The sequence below is a fragment of the Lagenorhynchus albirostris genome, chromosome 7, assembly GCF_949774975.1.
Source record: "Lagenorhynchus albirostris chromosome 7, mLagAlb1.1, whole genome shotgun sequence".
In the NCBI taxonomy this organism is placed as follows: Eukaryota; Metazoa; Chordata; class Mammalia; order Artiodactyla; family Delphinidae; genus Lagenorhynchus; species Lagenorhynchus albirostris.
This window is the reverse complement of record NC_083101.1, coordinates 112,346,927-112,374,285: the sequence shown is the minus strand read 5'-3', so window position 1 is coordinate 112,374,285 and position 27,359 is coordinate 112,346,927. Positions and strand designations below refer to the sequence as shown.

Here is a 27,359-nt window from a genome sequence, read left to right as displayed (position 1 = left end):
TACTGTACTCCAGAAGCTTGCTGATGACAACCGCTTCCCTTTCCCTAGAGATAAATACTGTTTTCTCTTTGTCTAGTCACTTTTTTAACTTTACTTTATGGTTTGAGCATCTAAGTATGCATCAATGGGATTATAATTTAGCTTTGCCCTGTTTTTGAGGGTTAAATAAATGGAATCATACAGTAAATTTTTTTTTCCTTGCTTTTTTAAAAAAATTAATTTATTTTTGGCTGTGTTGGGTCTTCGTTGCTGCGCTCGGGCTTTCTCTAGTTGCGGCGAGTGGGGACTACTCTTCGTTGCAGTGTGCGGGCTTCTCATTGCGGTGGCTTCTCTTGTTGCGGAGCACGGGCTCTAGGCGTGTGGACTTCAGTAGTTGCGGCACATGGGCTCAGTAGTCGTGGCTCGTAGGCTCTAGAGCGCAGGCTCAGTAGTTGTGGTGTATGGGCTTAGTTGCTCCGTAGCATGTGGGATCTTCCTGGACCAGGGCTCGAACCCGTGTCCCCTGCATTGGCAGGCACATTCTTAACCACTGCACCACCAGGGAAGCCCTGTTTCTTGCTTTTATGCAGCATGATTTTGAAGAATCTTCTTTGCTGCAAGTAGTAGCGTTTATGATGTTGCTCTAGACTATATCATTCTTTTTTATAAATACACCACAGTATACCTACTCATTTTACTACTGATGGATCTTTGAGTTCTTAACAGCTTTTGGTGGGTACAGACAGTGCTATTTTGAATACTATCCATGTATCTAGTGGGTATGTGCACAAATTTCATTGGTCTGGGTGTGAACTTGTTGGGTTGTAGGCTATGTTCTCCATGGTGGTGTTCTGCTTTACACTCAGGTAAGCATGTATGAGAGCTTCCCTGGCTCCACATTCACCGACCACTTGATGATGTCCGACTTTTAAGTTTGTCCATCTGCTGGCTAGGTTATGGATTCTGATTGTGGTTTTAATTTGCATTTCCTTAGTAGCCAAAGAGATTCAGCATCTTGTCATGCTGATGAGCCATTTGAAAAATTTTTTGAAGTACCTATTCAAGTCATTTGTTGATTTTTCTATTGCCATATCTGTCTTAGAGGTATGTAAAAGTTATTTATTTCCTATAAACAAGCTTTTTGTTAAATGTGTTGTAAATATCTTTTATTCTGTGGGTGGTATTTCACTGTCTGTCTTGGTCTGTTTGGGCTGCTATAACAAAAATACCACAGACTGGGTAGCTTCAACAACAGACATTGATTTCTCACAGTTCTAGAGGCCGGGAGTCTAAGATTGAGGTACTGGCTGACTCCATGTCTGGTGAGAAGGAGCTGCTTCTGGTTCATAGTCTGCCATCTTTTTCTTTGTCCTCTAGGGAGCTCTTTGGGGTTTCTGTTATAAGGGCACTAACCCTATTCACGAGGGCTCCACCCTCATGATCCAGTCACCTCCAAATACCACTACATTGGGGATTCAATATATAAAATTTTTAGTTTTCAATAAATAAATTTTGGTGGGGGCTTCCCTGGTGGCGCAGTGGTTGAGAGTCCGCCTGCCGATGCAGGGGATGCGGGTTCGTGCCCCGGTCCGGGAAGATCCCACATGCCGCGGAGCAGTTGGGCCCGTGAGCCATGGCCGCTGAGCCCGCGCGTCCGGAGCCTGTGCTCCGCGACAGGAGAGGCCACAGCAGCGAGAGGCCCGTGTACCACAAAAAATAAATAAATAAATAAATTTTTGTGGGATACAAACATTCAGTCTATAACATTCTCCTAATGGACAGACTATGAACAGATGTTCTTAATTGTAATGTGGTCCTGTATCATAATCTTTTGTGTTACGGCTAATGCTTTTTGTCATTAGAAAAATTTCCCTACCCTGAGGTCATGAAGATACTTTTCCCTATTATTTTGTAAGAGCTTTATTTGCCTCTCACATTCAAGTCTATAACCATCTGAGTGATTTTTGTGGGTGTGTATGGATAAGGGTGTATTTAATTTTTTTTTTTTTCATGGAGGTAGCCCGTGGTACCAATGCTACTTACTAAAAAAACCATTTTCTTACCCACTCTTTTATAGAGCCACCTCTGATATATATCAAGGTTCAGATGTAAAGGAGGGTCTATTTCTAGACTCCCTATTCTGTACTGTTGGTTATTTTTCTAGCTTTATGTCAAAAGCACTCTGCTTTAATCGCTCTAACTTTATAAACAGTCTCAGTGTCTGGTAAAGCAAGTCCTCTCACCTTATCTTAAAGAGTGTCTTAATTATTCCTGGGCCTTTTCATTTCCATGTAAATTTTAGCTGAAACTCCTGTTGGGGTTTTGTTTTGTTTTTAAATTAAAGTATAGTTGATTTACAGTATTGTGTTAGTTCCTGTTTTTTTTTTTTTTTTTTTTTCCTGCGGTACGCGGGCCTCTCACTGTTGTGGCCTCTCCCATTGCGGAGCACAGGCTCCGGACGCGCAGGCTCAGTGGCCATGGCTCACGGGCCCAGCCGCTCCGCGGCATGTGGGATCTTCCCAGACCCGGGCACGAACCTGTGTCCCCTGCATCGGCAGGCGGACTCTCAACCACTACGCCACCAGGGAAGCCCTGCAAGTCTTTTTTTTAAAGGAATTTAAAAAAAAAAAAAAAAGGAGCATGCAAATCCTAACCCAAAGAACATTGAGCCAAGTTCTGCGTTGGGGTCTGTTTTAACTACTCTTCAGCTCTGGGTTGCTGTTTTTCTATATATATTGCATTATGTATGTCTAAAAGATAATTCTTTTAAAGGCTATTACATCTAAAAAATAAATAATTCCTTGTAATCAATGATCTTGTCTATTTCACATTTCCCCAATTGTTTCATAAAAAATTGTACATTGAAACTGGTTGATATATCTTTTAAATCCTTAAAAAAAATTCTATAGGGCTCCCCTTCCCTTTTTTTTTTTTTCCTTACTGTGTATTTGTTGAAGAAACGAACAAATCAGGTCATTTGTTTCCCATTTTGAGTTTTCCTGATTGTGTTCCTGAGCTGTCATATAACATGTTTCTCTGTTTCCTGTATTTCCTGTAAATTGGTAGTTAGATCTAAAGATAAAAAAATCTTTGTTTTTTATTTTTTAAGCACTTCTAATGTTGTAGATTTCTTGGATCATGTGGGTTCAGAGGGACTTGAAGGTTGAACATTACATATAGTTATGTATGTGTAGTTATAGTGCATGGTTGTAATCATATAATCATGCCCTGTGCCTCCCTGATTGTCACACCTTCAGAATCCCACATCAGTTTGAGATTAGAATGGAGGGTGTATTTGGAAGTAGAAGTACCTCCCCCTTTTGAAATTCTAAGTCCTTTTTTATGCAGAGGTTCTGTCCCATGTGTGGACTAAAAAAAAAAAAAACCGCAGTGTGAGAGTTGTGAGTTAAGTTTTATTTGGGGCAAAATGAGGACTATAGCCCGGGAGACAGCATTTCAGAGAGCTCTGAGAAAGTGCTCCGAAGAGGCTGGGGTTAAGGTCAGTATATATGTGATTGTGGCGAACGGGGAGTACATGCAGTCAAGCACGTATATTTTGCAGAAGGTTTCTGCTAGTCACGAGGAGCAGACGTCACCAAGAAGGATTTTAGTGCTTTTCTAGATACGAGGAGATGCAAGAATTGGGCTCATAAAATCTTTTCCTAAAAATATCTATCTGAAGACCTGTTCTGCCTGTTTTCCCCAGAGCCCAGAGTGCCTGCCTCCTTCGTGCTCTCCACCCTGAACTCCTCTCAGGGGGTGCGGAAGGTCAGCAGCCGCAGCGGCTCAGGATTTGATCCTTGTAGAGGTAGATGGCAAGTGCCAATTTGTAGGTGACATGAGCATTCCCCTGCCCTGCACCACAGCCGTGCCTAGGAGTTCTTGAATGTGTCTTCTGCTCTCTTTAACTGTAATTCAGCTTCTTAGTCTGATAATACCTAATCTGTGTCGAAGTCCTCTTCGGCCACACCTTCCAGTTTACCTCTTCCCTTTCTAAAGTGTAATTGGAAAGCACCTTAGCCTGAATAATAATTCTTTTACTTTAGGAGAAAGTGGCAGCCATGGACCCCATAAGCATGAGAAATGTGTTCATTTCTGCAATTTTTTTAATTTTCAGATTTATCATTACAAAAGTAATCATTTATTTCAAAATTAAGTAATTGTTTAAAATTTTTAAACAATGTAGAACTTTATATAAAGTGAAAACTGAATGTACCATCATCCTCCCCACTTCCACCTCATTCCTTCCTCAGTGATAATTGTTAAGTTTGGTATATCTCATTTGAAACTTAACTCTATACAGATACACAGCATATTATATATACATGCATACATATACAAATGTTTTGTTCTTTAAAAATATTCAAAACTTTTTACTTATGCTACAAAACTTCTATCTATGCAACACTGTCAATGTATTTTATAGGGGAGGTATTCTTCCCCTTCTAGTTAGTGTTAGCTAGCTATCATTTTCATTTTTCCTGTATGACCAAGTTGTAAATCAGGAAAAACAGGTTAAGAGAGTGCCTACAAATTACCAAGAAAACTTGTAGATAACTTTTCATTTTATAAAAAGGCACGGTAGAGGGCTTGCCTGGTGGCGCAGTGGTTGAGAGTCCGCCTGCCGATGCAGGGGACACGGGTTCGTGCCCCGGTCCAGGAAGTTTGCACATGCTGCGGATCGGCTGGGCCCGTGAGCCATGGCCACTGAGCCTGCGCGTCCGGAGCCTGTGCTCCGCAACGGGAGAGGCCACAACAGTGAGAGGCCCACGTACCGCAAAAAAAAAAAAAAAAAAAAAAAAAAAGGCATGGTAGGATGTAAGTAGTATAAAAACTAAATTATTTATAAATGCCATATAGCATATATTTTTTAAAAGTCTTATACTAGTAGAACTTAACACACCAAAGTACCAAAAAGGACCAAATTTATACTTAGTTAATTTAGCAAAGTTAGCTCTTTGTTTAAAAGTTCGCTTTCCTCGTTTAAAAAAATCATTTCGGGGTTTCCCTGGTGGCGCAGTGGTTGGGAGTCCGCCTGCCGATGCAGGGAACACGGGTTCGAGCCCCGGTCCGGGAAGATCCCACATGCCGCGGAGCGGCTGGGCCCCGTGAGCCATGGCCGCTGAGCCTGCAAGTCCAGAGCCTGTGCTCCGCAGCGGGAGAGGCCTCAGCAGTGAGAGGCCCGCGTACCAACAACAACAACAACAAAAAAAAATCATTTCGGGTGGTTGGGGGCTCGGATGGGACAGGGTCGTGCCAGGGTGGGGGGGATGGCGGGGAGGGTGGAGTTGCTGGGCTCTGACGCCTTTCTCCATGCAGAAAAAGGAAAAAAATCATTTCCAAGAAAATTGGAAAAATACAGAAAATAGAAGGGGAAAGCCACCCATGGTCATTTCATAAATGTTAATAGCCAGAATCAGAATTAGATGGACTTGTCCTATGGCAGTAACTAGTCTATATTCCTTTCCCAGAACCTTTTCTCCCAAATCCCAGGTGGGATTTTATAAGAAAGTATGTCTTTCTGAGGTTCAAACTTTTTGAAATATAAAAACTTTATTTAATCTAAGTTTTAAAAAGTTCCCAAATAACTAAGATGTACTACACGAATAGAATTTCTCTCTTTACTGCCATCTGAGTCCTCTCTTCCTTCTCTTGCCCCCAATTCTCATATAAAATCATTGAATTGGAGTAGACCTTAGGGTTGGCTCATTCAGTACTTAGGAAAACAAATTTTACAAAGCCTCTGAGTCCTGTGGACCTGCTTCTAATGAATAGCACATTTTTGATTAGTGGCATCGTCCTGCCATAGCTATTTCAGAAGGAGAATCTCCTAGTGTAATCACCTGAGAGCCAGGTGTAAAAGTTTGAACTCAGCTTAAATGAGCATCAGCTTTTTTTTTCTTTTGGTTGGAATGACAGTTTGAAACAAAGAGTTCCTTTATTTCTGAATTTCATAAAATGTCTAGCAAAGAGAGAGAGTGCACTTTGAGACATATTTCACTAAAAGCCTTTTTATTTTATTTATTTTTTAGCACAACAAAAAATCTTTGTGAGGTAGGAAAAGAAGTCAGGAGAGAGGAAATCTCCCACCCAGTACATACATCTCTTTTTGCAGTTTCACAAGTAGCCAAGTTAATTTACTTAGGATGTTACGTTTCTTTCTCCTCAAACCTGGAATGCCTTACTAGCCAGTTCCTTGAAGGAAGGAAATAAGAGGCTGCTGAAGGGGATTAGTACCGATCCAGTTACTGAAATTTTGAATCCACAGTAGTACATTTTAGATAATTAGGAATAGGCTTTTAAACCTAAGTTTCCTGAAGCCTTTGGTATCTTCTAGGTCTTTATGATTCACGTGACGTTACCACCTACAAATTAGTGTATTTTTACTGTAAAATCACACGGCCTTATTAGTGTCGCTCGCATGTATCTCCATTAGGAGTGAAAAGGTTCATGCGTTTTGGACACGCAGAATTTCCGTTTACAGCTCTGTGTTGGAAACCGAGAAGTACGGTTTCTGTCGCCGTCCTGTGGTTGCCCCCTTGCTGTGGAAGCTGTTTGGTCTGTCACCCCCGGGCTTAGTCACCGTCACACGTAGCAGGGCCTGCTCGATGGGGAGGCGAGCCCGTCGCTCTAGCAACCGTGGCACCTTGGTGACGTCAGCCCGCGGGGCTGCGCGCGCCGACCGGTCGGGCATGGCGGCTGCCCAGCCTGCTGCGGCGGGGCTGCGGGGCGCGCGCGGGCGGTGAGCTCGCGAGCTTTCCCTCCGCTGTTTCCTGCGGACCTCGATCATGGACGCCGCCTCCGACCCCTACCTGCCCTACGACGGGGGAGGAGACTGCATCGCCCTGCGGGAGCTGCACAGGCGAGGTAATGCGGGCGGGCGGCGGGGCTGCTCCCGGGCCGAGGGTTCGAGGGCCTTGGAGGGTCCCGGTCCCGCTGTTCCCTGCGTGCGCATCGCGGCCGCCGTCACAGCGCGCCCCAGTCCTGCTGGGTGGCGCGGGCAGTGGCGCTTCTCCACCTTACTTCACATCGCGAAATCCGGTGCGTGTCCCCGTGCCATTGGATTTCGGCTGCTGCCGGTTACCGTGGAGCGCCTGCACCCTAACGTCAATTCCTAGGAGAAGCTCTTACCTGCCTTTTAGAACACTTTCAAATGGCAGTAGAGAGGAACACTGTTTTATATGAATATTTTTATTTAGCATGCATTCAGCGATTACATTGTCTTCCACAGGTATCTGGTAAAAATTTATATGATAAAAACATATGGGATCATTTTTACACATCAGAAAAAATAAGAGTCAGTAGTTTGTAAAAGCCAGAAAAGCGCCCAGCATTCATGTAAGTCTTTCGGCAGGCACTGCCAGAAATGGTTACATGTTAATTAAACTGCCCTTTTTTCATTTTTCTTAAACTGATTATTCTGAAAATAGACTGGCAGTTCTAGAAAAAAAACTGAACCTCAAGAAAAATCTTAGCTAGATGACTTCATTTACGAGCCACATTAGTTTGAATTCCCTGCATGATATTATGAGCTCCTTTTGTAAGCAGGGAAGTCATGATTTTCCTGAGCATATTTAGCCTCTTATTTAAAACGTAGTTTGTATTCTGATAACACCTTTCTTTAGTATTAAGTTCCATTAGGATGAAAAATGGTAATATATTCAACAAATACTTATCGGTTGACTTGTGTCTTCTAGACAATATTTTAGGCTCTGAACAGTTGTAACATTATATATCCCATAGTATTCTGTTGTTGGCAAAAGCGTGCTTTTTTCAGATTTTGAGAAAAACTATATGAAGATCATGTTATATATTGTGCTTTCTCTTAATTACCTTTTTAGTAAAATATACATATATATGTATATATAAATTATTTTAGAACATTTGGGGAAATACCTAAAAGCATAAAGAAGAAAATTCAATTTTCTCATAATCTTAACACCTAGAATTGTTGGGTTTGTTTGTTTTTCCAGCTCTAATGTGTTCCTGTGCTTTCCTTTTTTTCTGTGTTCCCATCATGCCTTTTCTGGTAGGGATTTCTTTAAACAGGAAGCAACCTGAATGAATGGTGACTGTTCAGATGTCACAGTATTTGCTAATCAGTAATTAAACTGTGTTTTCTTTGAGCTGTTTCGACCTCCGTTTGTTGATTTATAACAAACCAGAAGACCTGGGGTTGGGAAATTGAAATTCCCAGTGTTAGCCGTGGCAATCTTTGACATGACTTGGCATATGGACCCCACCTCTGTATAAGGTGTGCAAGTAATAAGTAAGCCAAAGCTTATGTGCGAGTAGGCATGGTTCCTGGTATGATTACTAAACTAGAAGCTTTTGGCTTCTATTATATTTTCACAAATAGTCCTTTAGGAACCTTGCTGAAGGTCTAAGTCAGTCCCACTCTTGGCAGCTCAGACGGGTTCCTTATCCCTTGACAAGACCTTCCTCAGCCAACCTAAGCCGTTTTGTCTGAGAGTAACACTGTGTCTTTGTAGTACAGGTCAGTTGGTTATTAGGCTCACTTGACCGTTCTGTAGCATCCTAGCATCTGTGGGTAGGAGGTTATTTGTGTTCCATAATTTATGACCTTTTCTGGCCATGGGTCAAAACAAAGGAACTGGAGATGTGGAGACAAAGCAGTTAACATGAATCAAGAAAAAGAATCAGCTTCCCTGTAAGGACAAAATTGCAATGACTAGAAATATCTCTTGGGGCTGGAAAAGAGCGAAGAGGCAGATAACCCAAGTATAAAATTGTGAAGCATATCAGTGAAGGAAATAGACTGTTTACTGAATCCCTGAGTGCTAGGGTTAGGAATTACCTTTGTGGATAAATTAGATTTAATGCTACTTGTCCAGGCAAGACGGTAAGTATGACAGTTCCCACTTAAGTGAGTAATACAGAGACTAGAAATGGATGTAGATTAAAAAGAGAATTAAGGCTTCCCTGGTGGCACAATGGTTAAGAATCCACCTGCCAATGCAGGGGACACGGGTTCGAGCCCTGGTCTGGGAAGATCCCACATGCCGCGAAGCAACTAAGCCCGTGTGCCACAATTACTGAGCCTGCGCTCTAGAGCCCGCAAGCCACAACTGCTGAAGCCCGCATGCCTAGAGTCCATGCTGCACAACAAGAGAAGCCACCACAATGAGAAGCCCATGCACCGCAACGAAGAGCAGCCTCTGCTCACCGCAACTAGAGAAAGCCTAAACGTAGCAATGGAGACCCAGTACAGCCAAAAATAAATAAATAAAATAAGTAAATTTATTAAAAAAAATAGAATTAGTTAATATATTGTTGATGGATTAGAAATTAGAAATTAATATGTCATTTTAGAATAGTTATCTTTGGGAGTAAATTTCCTGTCAGACACTATTAAGTTCTTTCATAAAATTATCTCTTCCATTTTCATCGGGGGGTGGGGGGAAGAAAACCTTTGGTTTATTTGCATTATTAGTTTTATACTTTAACTTTTTTCCTTATTTGTTCATGAAGTTTAGGTAGTTTGGAGGTTGAATTCTTTTTTATCCTAACAGGCCCTTATAGTGCATTTGATCTTTGGGACTTTTAGCATTATTTGAATATTGTTTCCTTTGAAGTTTGTGTTGAGCTCTCTTGTGTGTATAAGGCACTCTCAGGTGCTGTGGAGAACTGGTGGGAGTAGTAATGGTGATATTAATAAAACCTAATACCTATACACTGTTCTAATAAGTGCTTTACGTGTGTCAGCTCATTGATGTGTAACAAATGATTTTAACCCCTGTCACAGACTGTGAAGTAGGAACGGTTATAATCCCCTTTTTCCTGTTGACAAAACTGAGGTAAAGAAATGTTCAAGGGGCTTCCCTGGTGGCGCAGTGGTTGAGAGTCCGCCTGCCGATGCAGGGGACACGGGCTCGTGCCCCGGTCCGGGAAGATCCCACATGCCGCGGAGCGGCTGGGCCCGTGAGCTGTGGCCGCTGAGCCTGCGCGTCCGGAGCCTGTGCTCCGCAACGGGAGAGGCCACAGCAGTGAGAGGCCCGCGTACCGCAAAAAAAAAAAAAAAAAAAGAAATGTTCAAGAAAAGTCAGGATTTGGTGCGGATGATGAGACTCATAGTCTGATCGTGGAGACACACTGCTTTGCACTGTGTATGTCCCTGTGATAACTTGGCATGTGCAGTCTGGTAGGAGCGTAAGAAGGCTTCCCAGGTTTACAGACAAACAAACAAAACCCCAAGGAAGCTAATTTCTCGTGAATGGTACAGACTGCATGTTCTGTGAGTCTGTTTTGGGGGGGTGGGGGGGTGGAGACCAGTCTTCTTTTGAGAAGTGTTATCAAAGTCAGCCGAGTTTCCACGTCCACAGGGGATTTGATACGCGTTCCTGGTGGGGAGGATAGGCTAGTGAGTGCTCTGATGGGACCAAGTGCCTAGTATGTTGTTCCCTGATTAGTTTTGTTGTGTCACTGGGTCGGCTAAAGGGGTCCTTTAGGAAGGTAGAAGAGTGCCAGATCCCAGAGGAACTTGAATGCTAGACTAATACTGGCCTTAGACCACAAGAGGTGTGGCTTTCCTTCTGAAATAAAGTTTGAGGTGTTTTTTTTTTTTAATTTATTAAAAAAATTTTTTTGCTGCGCTGAGCAGCTTGCGGGTTCTTAGTTCTCTGACCAGGGAATGAACCCGGGCCCAGAGCAGTGAAAGCGCTGAGTCCTAACCACTGGACCACCAGGGAATTCCCAAGGTTTTTTTTGTTTGTTTTTTAAAGCTTCTACCTGAAATCATTTCTTGACATCCATTAGCTCAGACATATATTTAAGTAAAGCTTTTTTCTTCCTATTATAATAGATGAATTTGTTCATTTTTATTCCCTCCTGAAAGTATCAGTAGTTAGCATTTTTTGCACGTTATTTGAAAATCCAGGTGTTAGATTCTTATTGCCACAGGGGCATTCTGTAGATTCTTTGTAAAATTATTTTAGGATTCCAGTCCTTATTGTACTTCTCTTACCTTTAATCTTCTAGCCAACTAGAAAATTACATCTCTTCTTACAAATTAATTCATCTGATGTCAAGAAGTCTTTGTATAAAACAAAGCCTGTCTTTAGATTTATTGTGCCCACAGTATATGAATTTAAAATCTTCAGTTAAATGTGTTTCATATTACTACCTCTAGCTGTTTTCTAAAATTAGCTGACACTTTTAGTATGGTTAATTTTATACCATCTCATGGGTTGTTGTAAGTTAAAAATGCTTTGTGTTTCAAGATATCAAAACGTGAGCAGGTCTCTTGCCACGTAGATTAGGTTTGTGATTTTGGCTGTTTTCCCAGCATTGAGGTCTCTGTTTCGTGCTGACACGAGGCCACAGGAGACTGGTGGCTTAAATTGTATTTTAGAGTTTTGTTTTTGTTTTTTAATAAACAGATGTTTAATTCATAGTTTTTTGGTAGTTCTTTACAACCTTAACTAGATCAAAGATGGATTTGCTTTAGTTTGTCAATTTATTCCCTCTACCATTTAAGAGAGCAAATTCCATGAATCTTTTTTTTCATGTAATCTACAGATCATCTTATGTGCAGAGATAATAAATGAACATGGAACTTGTTTCCAGTTATACAGATGTCTTAATACCCACTTTATCATCCCTACCTAAGAATGTGGCTTTTTATTTTGGGCTGTCAGTAGAACAGAGAAGGAAACAGTGAATTGGGTAATTTAGCATTGCTACTTACTGGTCCTGTATCTTCTGTCAACTTCTTTGCCATTTGGTTTTAATTTCCAAGGCTTTGCCGTTTAAATAGGTGGCAGTTAAGTATGACTGTGAATGGCAGAACAAATTTAAAGAGTAAATACTTTATTTATCATATTAATTTATCCAGCAGATGTCCCGTTGACCACCTCCTAAGTACCAGCACTGTGCTGTTACACTTTTAATCTTCCATTTGGAAATCTGCTGACATTCTGGGACTTCCACTATCAACTTACAACACTCACTTTCCCCTCCCTCACGAGGGTGACCATTTCTTATCAATAGGGTCACAGAGGGAGGAGAAAATCCACTGGGGACTAGACTTCCTGCTCTTAATACACAGCTGAAACTGGGCTGTCAGGGAATATGCAGAATTTTAGATTTCTGCCTGCCTTATTCCATAATTTAAAATAAAGGCATATATGTTGTATGTGTGTGTGATAGCACAGTAATCTGCCTATGAGCTTAAATGGCAGGGATCACTGCTCTCAAATCTTTTGAGATTGACCCCAGCGGTAATAAGCAATAGTCTTAGTAAACAAATATATATCTACTTTTGCATGTAGAGCTATTATTTGGATATTCCCCTTTGAGAAAAGACTTAGACTGCGGAAGAAGTGTGATGGTGAAATTTACTAATAAATTAGTTCACTCTAAGGTGTAACAATTAAGTACTATTTTTTTGTAGCTCAGTTCAGCAAATATATATTGAGGACTAGTGGGTGGGAATATAAAGGTTTTTATTTGTGGGAAAGCAGACAGTTTCATTAATGTCTGTATTTCTCTAGTTCATTGTTTGTCAAATTACAGGTTTCAGCATGTTGGGTTGTGACAAATATTTAAAAAAAGAAAAAAAAGAGGAAGGAAGGAAACAGAAAGTAAAAATACCAGAGTATATGCCAAATAGTAAATATGCTAAACTTTGGTTTTACTTAGGTGCATATCTGTATACTGTGTCAGTGAGAAATATTTCTTGCTGTGGGCCACCGTTAAAAAAGTTTGAAAACCAGTTTCTAAGTAAACCCCTGGAGGGGCAGTTGGCTCTGCTTCCTGTGCCTGAGATGAGTTTGGAACAACCTGAGGATGAGAATGGGATGTGTGATTGTCACTGACCTCTGCCGAAGCACAGGGATGTGAGTGCTGGTACCAAAGAAGTGCCGGTGACAACTTGTGCAGCAGACTTGTGGTCTGGGGCCAAAGGCAGAAAGGGCTGGTGATGGTGAAGGGTCGAGTTGTGTTAATTGTATGAGCGCTCAGTGCATGTGTGTAGGTGTTTTGGGAGAAGGCAGCATCAACAGTCTTAACCTACTCGCAGAGCAACAAGCAAACAAACCGTGAAGCTATTTTTAGGCAGTACTCAGAGTGGTAAGAAATGCCTTTGGAATCAAACTACTTGAGTTTGAATCCATGTTCCACTACTTACTATGTGGCCCTGGGCATATCTCTTAACTCTCTGTGCCTGCCTTTTCTAATTTGTAAAATGGAGATCGTAATACTTATCTCCTGGGGTGGTTGTGAGGATTAAATGAGCTAATATATGTAAAGTGCTGAGAACAATGTCTAGCACACAGTAAGCACTCAATACATGTTAGTTCTTTTATTGTTAGTATTACACACAATGTCTGGCCTCTAGGTGGGAACGATTATCTTAATTCTGATGTAGTCTGGTTTATCTGTTTTTTCTTTTGCCACCTGTGCTTTGGTGTTTTATCTGCAAAACCATTGCCTCACCCAAGGTCAAAAGGATTTACTCCTCTGTTTCCTTTTAAGAGTTTAATAATTTTAGCCCTTACATTTGGGTCTGTGATCCATTTTGAGTTAATTTTCATGTATGGTGTGAGGTAGGTAGGGTCCAACTTCATTCTTTTACATATAGCTAGCCCATTGTCCCAGCATCGTTTGTTGAAGAGACTATTCTTTTCCCATTGATGAAAATATTTCTTTAAATAATAATATAACCAGAAAACTACTAGCGCTCATTAAAGAATTCGGTAAAGTTGCAGGATGTAAAATTAATACGCAGAAATCTGTTGCATTTCTGTACACTAACAACAAAAGATCAGAAAGAGAAATTAAGGAAACAGTCCCATTTACCATCGCATCAAAAAGAATAAAATACCTGGGAGTAAACTTATCTAGGGAGGCAAAAGACCTGTGCTCTGAAAACTGTAAGAAAGAAACTGAAGACAACATAAACAGATGGAAAAATACACCATATTCTTGGATTGGATGAATCAGTATTGTCAAAATGACTATACTACCCAAGGCAATCTATAGATTCAGTGCAATCCCTATCAAATTACCAACGTTAAAATTTGTATGGAAGTACAGAAGACCCCCGAATAGCCAAAGCAATCTTTAGAAAGAAAGATGGAGCTGGAGGAATCAGGCTCCCTGAGTTCAAACAATACTACAAAGCTACAGTAATCAAAACAGTATGGTCCTGGTAGAAAAACAGACATATAAATCAGTGGAACAGGATGGAAAGCCCAGAAATAAACCCATGCACTTATGGTCAATTAATCAACAACAAAGGATGCAAGAATATACAGGGGAGAAAAGACAGTCTCTTCAGTAAGTTGTGCTGGGAAAACTGGACAGCTACATGTAAAAAAATGAAATTAGAACATTCTGTAACACCATACACAAAAGTAAACTCAAAATGGATTAAAGACCTAAATGTAAGACCGAATACTCTAAAACTTCTAGAGGAAAACATAGGCAGAACACTCTGACATACATCATAACAGTATCTTTTTGGATCTGTCTCCTAGAGCAATGGAAATAAAAGTAAACAAATGGGACCTAATTAAACTTAAAAGCTTTAGCACAGCCAAGGAAACCATAAACAAAATGAAAAGGAAACCTACAGAATGGGAGAAAATATTTGCAAACAATGTGACTGACAAGGGATTAATCTCCAAAATATACAAACAGCTCATACAGTTCAATATCAAAAAAACCCGCAACCTATTCAGAAAATAGGCAGACATTTCTCCAAGGAAGACATACAGATAGACAAAAAGCACATGAAAAGATGCTCTATATCGCTAATTATTAAAGAAATGCAAATCAAATCTACAGTGACGTATCACCTCACAATGCTCAGAATGGCCATCATTAAAACATCTACAAATAATAAATTCCGGAGAGGGTGTGGAGAAAAAGGAACCCTCCTACACTGTTGGTGGGAATGTAAATTGGTGCAGCCACTATGGAGAACAGTATGGAGGGTCCTTAAAAAACTAAAAATAGAGCTACCATATGATCCTGCAATCCCATTCCTGGACATATATCTGGAGAAAACCATAATTTGAAAAGATACATGCACCCCAGTGTTCATAGCAGCACTATTTACAATAACCAAGACATGGAAGCAACCTAAATGTCCATTGACGGATGAATGGATAATGAAGATGTGGTATATATATACAATGGAATATTACTCAGCCATAAAAAATGAAATAATGCCATTTTCAGCAACATGGATGGACCTAGAGATTATCATATTAAGTGAAGCATACTGGACAAAGAAAGACAAATACATGATATTGCTTATATGTGGAATCTAAAAAAAAATGTGATACAAATGAACTTATATACAAAACAGAAATATACCCACAGACACAGAAAACAAACTTATGGTTACCGAAGGGGGGAAAGCAGGGGGAATAAATGAGGAGTTTGGGATTAACATATACACACTACTATATATAAAATAGATAACCAACAAGGACCTACTGTATAGCACAGAGAAGTCTACTCAATATTTTGTAATAACCTATAAGGGAAAAGAATCTGAAAAAGAATAGATATATATGTATAACTGAATCACTTTGCTGTACACCTGAAACTAACGTAACATTGTAAATCAACTATACTTCAATACAAAACCCAAAACCAAAACAAAATAAATAACATAAATTAAAATTTTCCGACAGATAATTTAAAAACTCTTTGTTTAGATTATAGATGTTAATAAATAATAAAGTTGTGTTTACATAGGTATGCTTTTGTGTCTGGGGAAAAAATAAACAAGGCAAAAAGTCCTCTTATCAATAAAGTTATTTTTGCAAGAAAGCTGCAAACCAGTTACAGCTCATTGATTGGATAAATTTTCCTACTTGCTGAGGTATTGATATTTTAGTGTTAGTGATATTTGAACTATGAAATATTGTTGGTGATATTTAAATTATATGAAGTCCATTTTATGGAAAGGTTGGTCATTGGGCATACATTTTATTTTATTTTTTAATGGTATTTCCTTTTTTAATATATTTACTTATTTATTTATTTATTGGCTGCATTGGGTCTTCGTTGCTGTGTGTGGGCTCTCTCGAGTTGCAGCGAGCAGGGGCTGAGTTTCCAACTCAGGCTTTTGAAACCCACGTAAAAGGCAAAGTCTTAAAAGCCAATACCTTTGAGTTGTAAGCAGTGGGTTTCTGGGTTTCAAAATGTTTTAAGTAAAAAAGAGAGTTTCTGCAATAAGCCTTGGGTTGAAAAAAGAACAGATGAAGAAGCAATTCTACACAGTTACATAAGGTTTGTGGGAGAAGCAAGGAGAGGGAATTGAGTAAACAAGAGAGTTTAAAATAGTTAAACTGGCAACTGGTTTCAGCTTTTAACATTTTATACAAGAAAAAAAGATAAGATCTAGTTAGCCACATTTATTTATAAGCTTTTAGCATATTTTCATTACTCAACATACTTTCTAAAAACCATCTCATGTCATTAAACGCATATGCATATCATTTTCAAAGGACTTCAGACTACTATAACTGTTGTGATGTACTGTATCATTTAGGTTAGTTTGCATTAAAAACAGTATATACAATGAACATACGTGTACCTAGTCATCCTCTTTTCCAATTAATTTTTAAATTTTTAATCTTTTTCTTGTTCTTAACTTTTTTCCCCACAGTGAAAGAAGCCACAGTGCTGAATGTTGTTTTCTGTGTTCTGCTGTGTGTTTCTTTCCCTGTGGTGGTGGGTGTTTCCTGAATTGGTGGGGAACACGTGTGGAGAGGACGAGGAGATCATGTCGGATAAGGAACCTGATGAGTAGTATTTCCAAAAGGTGTCCTGGTACGTCTCTGCTACTGTCTCCACAGATAGATCAGTGAGAGCTGCACATGCTTTGAGAAATGGGAGGTCCAAGTAAATCATGTCATTTTGTGTTCATGCACCTATAACGAGTTTTTACTGAGGCAAAGAGAGGCCTTGTCGGGGAAGTGCGGCCTCACCCCTTCATTTCATCCTGTCGACCTCTTTGTCTTCTGGACAGAGAACAGCTTTAGGAAAGTCATGTTATAATTTCCTAATTAGCCAACCCTTAAAATAATATTTTAGGAAAGAAAGAGAGATGCGCTTAACGTATGAGAGAACTTTAAAATTTATTATTTATTTATTTATTGTGGCCACACTGGATCTTCATTGCAGCACGTGGGCTCTTCGTTGCGGCGTGCAGGCTCAGTAGTTGTGGCATGTGGGATCTTAGTTCCCTGAGCAGGGATCGAACCCAGGCCCCCTGCATTGGGAGCGTGGAGTTTTTAAATTTTTTTTTAATAAATTATTTTATTTTATTTAATTTATTTTTGGCTGCATTGGGTTTTCGCTGCTGCGCATGGGCTTTCTCTAGTTGCCTCGAGTGGGGGCTACTGTTTGTTGTGGTGCACAGGCTTCTCATTGCAGTGGCTTCTCTTGTTGCGGAGCACGGGTTCTAGGCACCTGGGCTTCAGTACTTGTGGCACGTGGGCTCAGTAGTTGTGGCTCGCGGGCTCTAGAGCACAGGCTCAATAGTTGTGGCGCACGGGCTTAGCTGCTCTGCGGCATGTGGGATCCTCCAGGAGCAGGGGTCGAACCCGTGTCCCCTGCATTGGCAGGCGGATTCTCAACCACTGCACCACCAGGGAAGTCTGGGAGCACGGAGTCTTAACTGCTGGACCACCAGGGAAGTCCCACATATGAGAGAACTTTAATTTGTGCTTGTGGCATTACCTGCAAGGTATGTGCTACATTCATGCATAATGTGAAGTGGCGAGGGGAAGCTGGATAACTTACACAGTTGCTTCTAAGAATTTTATTAACACACAAATATAATTTATTTGTGTTCATCTCATTTTATCATATGTAAGTTAAACTTTAAACGAATCTAGGTTGCAGTGAACTATACACAAAGAAATGATAATTAGGAACATTTAAAAACCATTGTTATTGTTAGGAAACATAATACCTTTAAAATTACTCGTACTGTGGGATATATAGGCATTTCTGTGATCCTGTTAGAAATGAATGTTCCCTACCCAGTTTAGAATAGGACAGAAAGTCTTTCCTTTTCTCCTTCTATGTACTATTCAGATTTCCACGTTTGGCAGAACAAACTATAAAAGAAAATGCATGTAACGATGTCACACACATACTAACGTAAAAGTGTGAATCTTTTTTTTTTAAATAGTCAGCTGATTCTTGAATTTTATTTAGCAATAGTAAAGCAGACTTTAAAAAAAATAAATTTATTTATTTATTTATTTTTGACTGCGTTGGGTCTTCTTTGCTGCGCGCGGGCTTTCTCTAGTTGCGGCGAGCAGGGGCTACTCTTCGTTGTGATGCGTGGGCTTCTCATTGCAGTGGCTTCTCTTGTTGCGGAGCACGGGCTCTAGGCGTGCGGGCTGCAGTAGTTGTGGCATGTGGGCTCAGTAGTTGTGGCTCGTGGGTTCTGGAGCACAGGCTCTGTAGTTGTGGCACACGGGCTTAGTTGCTCCGCGGCATGTGGGATCCTCCCAGACCAGGGCTCGAACCTGTGTCCCCTGCATTGGCAAGTGGATTCTTAACCCCTGCGCCACCAGAGAAGTCCAAAGCAGACTTTAAACATAAAAAATATGTTAATTGATTTTGCATTCAATATGATATATCTTTCATTTGTTAATAATAACCCAGTAAGAAACAGGATGAAAGGAGAGAGGTTAAAGCCAGATTGAAATGTCTGCGTTTTTGGACTTCCCTGGTGGTCCAGTGTTTAAGATTCCGTGCTTCCACTGCAGGGGGCATGGGTTCTATATCTGGTGGGGGAACTAAGAACCCGCATGCCACGTGGCACAGCCAAAAAAAGAAATGTCTGCCTTTTTCTTCCGGGAGATTCCTTTTAATTATATTTATCAGAGCCAGAGAAATATTGTAATCAACTAGCAAAAAGGTGTTATTTTACTTTCATAGCAAAATCCATCTTGGTTACTTTCTAAGCCGATTTGATAGCAAGAGTCACAAGAAGGACTCAAACCTCTTTTCGGAATAATTTAGAGGCGAAACAGTGAATCTCTGTTTCTTTGGGCTCCTCCAAAACCAAGACCAATCAGCATTTCTCCCATACTCCGCTTTTTTCAAACAGCATTGCTGTGTCAGGTAGAAGCAAATAGGCATGAGAGGACAGACTGACTTCAAATAGTCTGCTGGGGACACAAAGTGCTCTGGCTAATTCCTACCCTAAAATGTACAGTGGCAGCCCCAGAAATTCCAAGGGACACACATAGAAGTCCCAAAACATAGATCATTGGTGCACAGGGTCCTCTGGTTTAAAAAGTTGAATACTTTATATCTGACTTTCAGGACTTTTGAATTACTGTGTAGTTATGTAAGTTAGATGTCAGGGTAGTTTCTCCAGACTAATGATTTGAAAGTCACTGAGGCAAGACACAGGGCTTCTGTGGATGTGTGTGTGGTGCTGCCTCCGACATTAGGCATAGTGGTCTCTCCCCGCCCCTCCCTAGCTCAGAAGCCTGTTGGAGGGATACACTCTGTGTTTGCTTAGTACCCGCATGGTGCAGACGGTTGGGAATTCTCATCCTGGGGCTGGTGACATATTGTGTGCATGCTTGTTAGATGCTATAGAAATTTTGCTTTTGATTTTTCATAGAAGATAATAATAAAGATCAGTACTTCATGTCTCTTCAACTCTACCCACATAAGGGCAAATAGGGGAAAAGTTTCAAGTTTGCAAAATATATCACAGTAGACTTAAAAAATTTTTTTCTTTTAATTTCAGACTTAGAGATGTTGAAAAATAGTGCAGAGAATCCCATATACCCTTCACCCAGGTTCCTGAAATGTTAACATTTTACCACATTTGTTCATCCTGTGTCTTGTTCTCTTGCTGTTATATCTACTGTTTTTTGTGTAATACATAATCTATACGGCCATTTATATGTATGTGGTGCATATAATTACCACGTAATTTTTTCCTGAACTCTATAAGGGTAAGATGCAGACGTGATACGCTTTAACCTCTAAATACTTCAGTGTGTATTTCCTTATGGAAGGGTATAAGCTTATGTATAGCTAAATACAGTTTTCAAACTCAGAAAATTGACATTGATACAGTACTGTTATTAGAGCTACAGGCTGTTTTCAGATATGCTGCTTGTTGCCCTGTGTCCTTTAATACAGAAGCGCAAACATGTCTGTCCCAGACCTGCTGTGCTCGTCCAGCGCACATGTCATGTTCTGTGGCTGTCTCTTTGGTCTCCTTTAATCTAGAGCCGCTCCTCAGTCATGCTTTGTCTTTCGTGACTTTGACATTGTTGAAGAATGCAAACCATTTATCTTGCAGAATTTCCCTCAGCTTGGATTTGTAGTGCTGATTATGCGTTTTGGGCAGAGCCCCCCAGAAGTCTTCCTAAATGGTATAGAGGCTTTGGTGCTTCCCTCCAAAATCCATCCTCACAGTGACCAATTTTAGTATTATCGTACAGAAAGTGGAGTCAGATTTCTGAAATTCATCAAGATATTATACATGCTCTTATTATTTTTACTCTCCTGTCGCTTTTTCTTAAGAAAAGTTGTGGCCTTTCAGTTAGCTTTCACAAAGTGGAAATTAGTAAGTAAAGTCAGGATAGAGGGAGGAAGAAAGAGCTAGTGTGTATGTAAAGGCTGAAGAGGAAGGTTTAGAGCAGATGTTTTATGTAAGCAAGCATGGGCCATTGCAGGACTTGGGCCTTTAAACCCTCAGCCAAAACGGTGAATTATTTATTCCCGGAGGGCTTCTGCCAAAACACTGAAATCAGTACACTCCTCTCCTTTTAGAAGTTTTACACCTTTCCAAGGCAAGCACAAATCTATTAACTGGGGAGGTAAGAGAGAACTCTGTTCTATCTGGTAGAAGTAAAGAGACATTAAGTTTATTAGCACAATATTAAGTACTTATTACATTGTTTGAAATACTAACCCTTTTTGTGTTAATGCTTGTTCCTAATACTGCCTCTTTGAATGATTGATCAAGAAACAGAGCTTGCAAGCCACAGTGACGTCCGTTTGGTTTCTGTCTGAACAGTAACAAAATGAGTCCCTGTCTTGGCGTGGTGGCTGTGTGTGTCTCTCCCTCCCACTGCCCCACTGCTTCAAGACCCCCTCCTGCTCTAAACTAGGCGTTGTTTATAGCGAGGGGGAAGTTCAGATTCTGGCTTTGCCACGTGATCCTTTCGTGAATGACTTAACATTTATGATAGTTTCTTTGTAAACGAAAGAGAACAAGTCAGTTTAAACCATCAGACTGCAAGAGAGTCTGGAAATTTTGCTCCATTCCTTAAAAGCCACAGAATAAAATAAACTGCTTTCTTGGGTTTCTTTTTATAGTGTTTGTTTAAACATTAGTATAGTGCCACTCCTTATATTCTATATCAGTTAGTACATTTTTATTAAAATGATACACTTTTAGATGATTATTTTTGGCATAAAATCTATATTACTGCTACATAATTTGAAGATGTAATCTGTAATCACTTATGCTAAGATCACCTGTTTGACATTATGTACCAGCTTTTCTAAATTTTTAGGGCTTTAGAAAAATTCCAAATGCTTCTTTGCTTATACGTTTTTGTTATAAGGTATAACAAAATGATATATAACATATATCATTTAGATGCTTAATATTTGAAGATGAGTTGTCCAAAGTGACTTAGCTGTCTAAGGCTAGCATCTGGGCCTTTTGGTAGCAGTTTGTTGCTCTTTTCACTTACCTAATTGTTAGATCCATTAGATCCTTTATTCTCAGTCCCGTTCACATCCCTATTAATAGTGTGTGTGTTTATTTAGAAAAGTAATTTCCATTGATATTGATAGGTATATTTATATACCTACAAGGGTTATGCACACAAAGTTCCTTCTCTGCTTTTTCTAACAAATCTACTTGTCAGAGGTAACCATTATTAACATGTTGTTTCATATCTCTTCATGTTTTCTCTGTATTTAAATATACATGTAAGCGTAACTTTTAAACCAAAATAAATTTTACTAAATGATTTTCAAATTAAACATTGCTGATCTGCACTTGAAAATAGGGTCAGGGGTCAGATCTCGCTCTTCACCTGTAAATAAACTATTATTGAAACACAGCCATATCCATTCATTTATATATTGTCTATGCCTTCTTTTGTGCGACCGTGGCCAAGTTGAGTAGTTCTGACTATATGGCCTCCAGAGCCTAAAAGATATACTCTCTGGCTCTTTTGCTGACCCCTCTTTTAGATCATAAGCATCTGGCATTTGTTTTTGCCGACTTTCTGGAGCACTAGTAAGATGTTCTCCCCACACTGTGCATGATTTATGGACTTGTACAAGGATAAGTGCAGGAAGAATTCCTAGATATATGGCCGCTGGGTTGGAGATTGTCTGTGTAGCTTTGCCTGCCCAAAGAGGTTATACAAGTTTATACCGAAACTAATGCTTTTGTGGCAGGACCTCTTTTCCCCATAACTTTGCCAACTCAGTGCGTTAGCCAGCTTTTTTAATCTTTACCAATCTGATAGAGGAAAATGGCTATTGTAGGTTTTATCTGCATTTCTTTTTCTGTGTTAGATTGAACTTCTTTTCAAATTTAATAGCCAGTTTTTATTTTTTGTGAATTGTCTTTGTCTCCTTCCTTGTACCTTCAAGTCTGTTACATAGTGGACACTTGTCAAATATTTATTTGACTCTAATGAGGGAACCAGCTTGATGACAAAGCTGGTTTAGGGGATAGTGTGTGAGTTGGAAAGGACATGCCATAGTCTTTTTGCCTATTTCCAAGTCTCAGATGAATTTTTCTAATGCTTTCCTTCCTCTGTTTTAGTGTAATTATTTCGAGTGATAACTATTTCTTTATGAATCCCTAATGAACTGCTGAGGAGGCAGCATAGTTCACCATTGTGTCTCACAGAACACACTCATTGTCCCCTTTTTGCTTTGTAGGAACTCATTACACAATGACAAACGGAGGCAGCATCAGCAGTTCCACCCACCTGCTGGACCTTCTGGATGAACCCATCCCCGGTGTGGGTACCTATGACGATTTCCACACCATCGATTGGGTGCGGGAGAGATGTAAAGACAGGGAAAGGCATAGACGGGTGAGTGTTTTCAGTAATCTTTAAAATGACAGTGCACAATCAGATCATTTACTAATATGTGATCTTGGCCTGCCAAAATATGTTATACATTAAAAGTACATTCAAGTAAATTCCTACATTTTATAAGTAATATGTTTTTTCTCTATGTAATTTTTTAAACGTTTATTTATATCCCATGTCTTTCTGGAAAGGATTTGAAGTAGCTTAAAATCAAAGAAGTATAGTAAGACAAAGCAGGAAGGAAAGGGAAAACGTGGCATGTGAATTGAGGGAGGATGAAGCCAAGTTCAAGATGTAGCAGTCAGCATGATATCTGGCTTTGAGCAGCACAGCAGCTACGGCAAAAGAGGAGACGTATTACATAATTTCAGTTGTTGGAAAAAGAAGCAGCTTACTGGGGAGATAGTTTCCCGGGGCTTTGCTGTTTTCTTTTATCTCCTTTCCTGGTTTTAAATTCTGAGATGTTTCTCAAATTGAGTCCAGTATAGGGCATATTGAATGTTGTAATGAATCACTAATCAAAAAAAGAATGGCTTTTGCTAAAAACTACAACTTATGTAAACTTTTTTGTTGTCAATTGTGCCTTACTGATACAGTGTAATCCAAAAATAATTTTAAAAGAGAAAAAAAAATCTCTTGAAAATAAAATTCCAAATTCTAAAAGGCCGTTTGCAAATTTGAGCTCTGAAAGTTACTTGTAAATGAAATAATGGCTTGTACAAATTAGGAATTAACCTTTCATAATAATGTATATATGTGTATTAAACCTAAAGTTGGATTTAGATTATATTGTTTATGAAAAGTACTGCTTCTGAGATTCATCTGTCAATATTTACCTTTTCTGGGAACATTATAAATGGAGTGTAACTGAAAATAAGAGGTAATACCATATTAGATACTAAAACTGAGAAATTTCAAAAATATTAATTCATTTAAAAGTAACAATAACAAACCCATTACATGTTAACATAAAAAACATATTTTTATGAAAAATAACTATTTTCCAAAATAAAAAATATTTAATGAGAGAGTGACATTGTATTACATCTTTATAAATCATTCATTCATTGTTGTCTGGTTTACTGAAAACTGCTGGTTTCTCATATCTGCTGCTGCAATCTGTTGTGATATGTTTTGATTGAAGTACGTGAAGAAAATCCAGCCTCACACAGATGCGTAGTTGGAAAAGCCAGGAGTATTTTAATAACCTTTTCAGATCATTGTGGATATTCTTTGATACTGCATGACAGTGACAGTGACAAGTGGTAGTTTCTTAAAGGTTAGATGCACTGTGTAATCTGAAACTGTATCAAGGAACTTTTTGTCTCCTATTACATTAAAATCTCTTGGTTCCTGTTGAACTTTGAATGGATGATTTTGTAATATTATGCCATGATCCTTTGAAAAATAGTAAAAAAAAAAAAAGAAGAAAGAAAGAGAAAAATAGTGAATCATTGATTCATGCAGTTCTTTCAATAGTTGACACTTTCATTACACCATATCATTATACAATATCAAAAAAGGCACATTTGTTAATATCAACCCTGATCTCCTCAGAAACGTCTTTAAGGACTGGGATCTGTCATTCTTATAGTGATGGCTACAAGTTTTCTAACATTCATTTTTACTTGAAAGCTGAAATTCTGTCATTGGAAACAAATACACATTTTACTTGAAATGACAGGCTTACTTGGTTCATTTTTGAGAAAAATACCTGTCAAATTTCCAAGTCTGAAAAACCATGGCTTGGTGGTTTTCTTTCAAGTAATATGGGTGTTCCATGGAAGTGGTTTGTTTTGCAGCTCAAGTAGATCGCACAGGTGCTTTTCCTCAAGGCCTCGCCTCTGGCTTCAGTGTGCATTGGAAGTGCTGTGTGTATACTTCAGTCATCACACGCAATGTTAGGAAGCCTCAGTAGACTGGGCGCAATACTTTTTACTGCTTCCTCAAAGGCATTTCAAAGTGAAACTGGCACTTAACTTACCTTTTAGCTCTAAGTGGCAGTGAAGAATGTGATGACTGCCAGGGTGTTTGGATGCCACCGCCTTGACTCTGCTGAGGACCCAGCAGTTATGTTATCGCTTTTGCGTTGTCAGTGAAAGCATCAACATGGTGAAAAAGGCACATGGTGTTTTAATATTACTATGAAAATAGCTTTGACCATGAAGACCCCTGAGAAAAGGTCTCAGGGACACACAGGGTGTCTGGGCCACACCATGAGAACCACTGTTTTTTTCTTTTTTTAATTTTTTTTTAATTTTAATTTTAATTTTTGGCTGTGCTGGGTCTTTGTTGCTGCGCGCAGGCTTTCTCTAGTTGCGGTGAGCGGGGGCTACTCTTCGTTGAGGTGCGCGGGCTTCTCACTGCGGTGGCTTCTCTTGTTGTGGGGCATGGACTCTAGGTGCTCAGGTTTCAGTAGTTGTGGCACGTGGGCTCAGTAGTTGTGGCTCACAGGGTCTAGAGCGCAGGCTCAGTAGTTGTGGTGCACGGGCTTAGTTGCTCCGCGGCACGTGGGATCTTCCCTGGCCAGGGCTCGAACCCATGTCCCTTGCATTGGCAGGTGGACTCTTAACCACTGCCCCACCAGGGAAGCCCCCGAGAACCACTGTTTTAATCCAGTGTGCCTAAATCGCACACACTATAAATTCCATACCTTGTGTGATTGTTAGGTAAACACAGTTATACTTGGAATTATATTACTTTACAGAGTCACTGACATATTCAGGGAGGGTTTAAGTGTGTTCTCAAGTGAGGGGTAGGAAAGGGTCCATAAATACCGTGTTTATAAAATTATAGAGAAAACTGAAACTAAAACCACAACACATCCCTTTTTTTCTCTGGTTATGAAAGTAGTCCATGGTCCTTGAAAACATTTCAAATAATATAACAATAAGTGAAGTAGTCAGTGAGTGTCCTAGCTATTCACATCAATCATCTCTTTCTAAGTAAGTCAAATATCATTTTCAGTGCTTTAATATATGCTTATATAAGCATAAAACTCTGTTAAAGCTGGGAAGTTCTACACGTAGATGTTCTTACTGTTGTTCTTAAAGCATCAAATTAAAAAAAAAAGAAAAGTTTCTATATTAGTGCGTATAGCTATCTAATTCCTTTTTCCCCTAAACTTTTAATTATCCTTGTAGCCCTCCTACCCCAGCTTATTATTTTTTTTTTTGCGGTACACGGGCCTCTGACTGTTGTGGCCACTCCCGTTGCGGAGCACAGGCTCCGGACGTGCAGGCTCAGTGGCCACGGCTCATGGACCCAGCCGCTCTGCGGCATGTGGGATCTTCCCGGACGGGAGCACGAACCCGTGTCCCCTGCATCGGCAGGCAGACTCTCAACCACTGCGCCACTAGGGAAGCTGCCCCCCCCCCCGTAGCTTATTTTGAAGCAAATTCAGCATTATATCATTTCAAATATTTATGTCAGTATTTCGCAGGATGGTAGCAATCTAATTCTCATTCCGTTTTTATTTATTAGCTTGACTTTTTCTATAAAGAGAACCTTCCCACACCAGTTACCTGGATTCCCTCAAGTTCGGGTTGTACAGAGAAGGGAGGAGGTTTGACACCTCATGGCTCCCTAGCATCCTCAGAGTTGACCAGTGAGGTTTTGGTTTGCTTGCTCTTTCTGTATCTTCATGGGTCTAAACATATTTGATATGCTTTAATCATCACAATTATTATCCTTATTGATGCCCATGTTATTCCATTTCTGACCAGTGGCAGCTTATTTAGGTTGGTGTGTGAGTCCTTTGGCCCGTGCTTAGTAGACTTTGATGTATTCTGGGAAGACAAGTTAATCCTGGCTCATGTTACACGTTTCCTGCACGGAACCTGGACCTCTCCAAGGAGCTCTGGTTCCTTTGAAGGAAAATGGTACACAGGCATCCTGAGCGCTGGAGGCTCTTACTGCTTGCAGGCTGGCCATTGTTTCTAGCCTCTTAAGTTTAGAGGAACCTTCTAATTTAAATTAAATGCTGTAGGGCTTTCATTTGACTTGGAGTCCTTAAACCTGTATCTCCTTTCAGCCAAGCCCAGAATCTCAGCGTCACATGCATTGATTCTCCTCACAACACACACACAGCAGATGTGTTATTTCAGAATAATGCTACCAACACTCTCGCCAGCAATATGCTTACTGAAGAGTTTTCGTGTTTTCTTTTTTTACGATACTTTTTGTCCTTAGTGTTTAACCCACTAGGGTTACACATACAAATTACTTTCTTTTATAGTCCCTGCGCCTCCCAACTTATTGCCTTCCTCCTCTTACAGGTAA

At 40.0% G+C, this 27,359-nt stretch overlaps 1 protein-coding gene across 6 annotated transcripts in view; it reads left to right on the top strand.

The window, feature by feature from the left end:
• Nucleotides 1-27,359, top strand: part of CLCN3 (chloride voltage-gated channel 3) — an 81,786-nt gene that overhangs the window by 28,343 nt on the left and 26,084 nt on the right. For 5 of the 6 annotated variants that reach the window (XM_060155829.1, XM_060155833.1, XM_060155828.1 and 2 more), the window contains exon 3: nucleotides 22,921-23,078. In XM_060155829.1, coding sequence (XP_060011812.1) covers nucleotides 22,921-23,078 — 158 coding nt within the window. Of the gene's footprint in view, nucleotides 1-6,703; nucleotides 6,847-22,920; nucleotides 23,079-27,359 lie in introns of those variants that run through there. The other variant, XM_060155832.1, reaches the window with a different exon arrangement.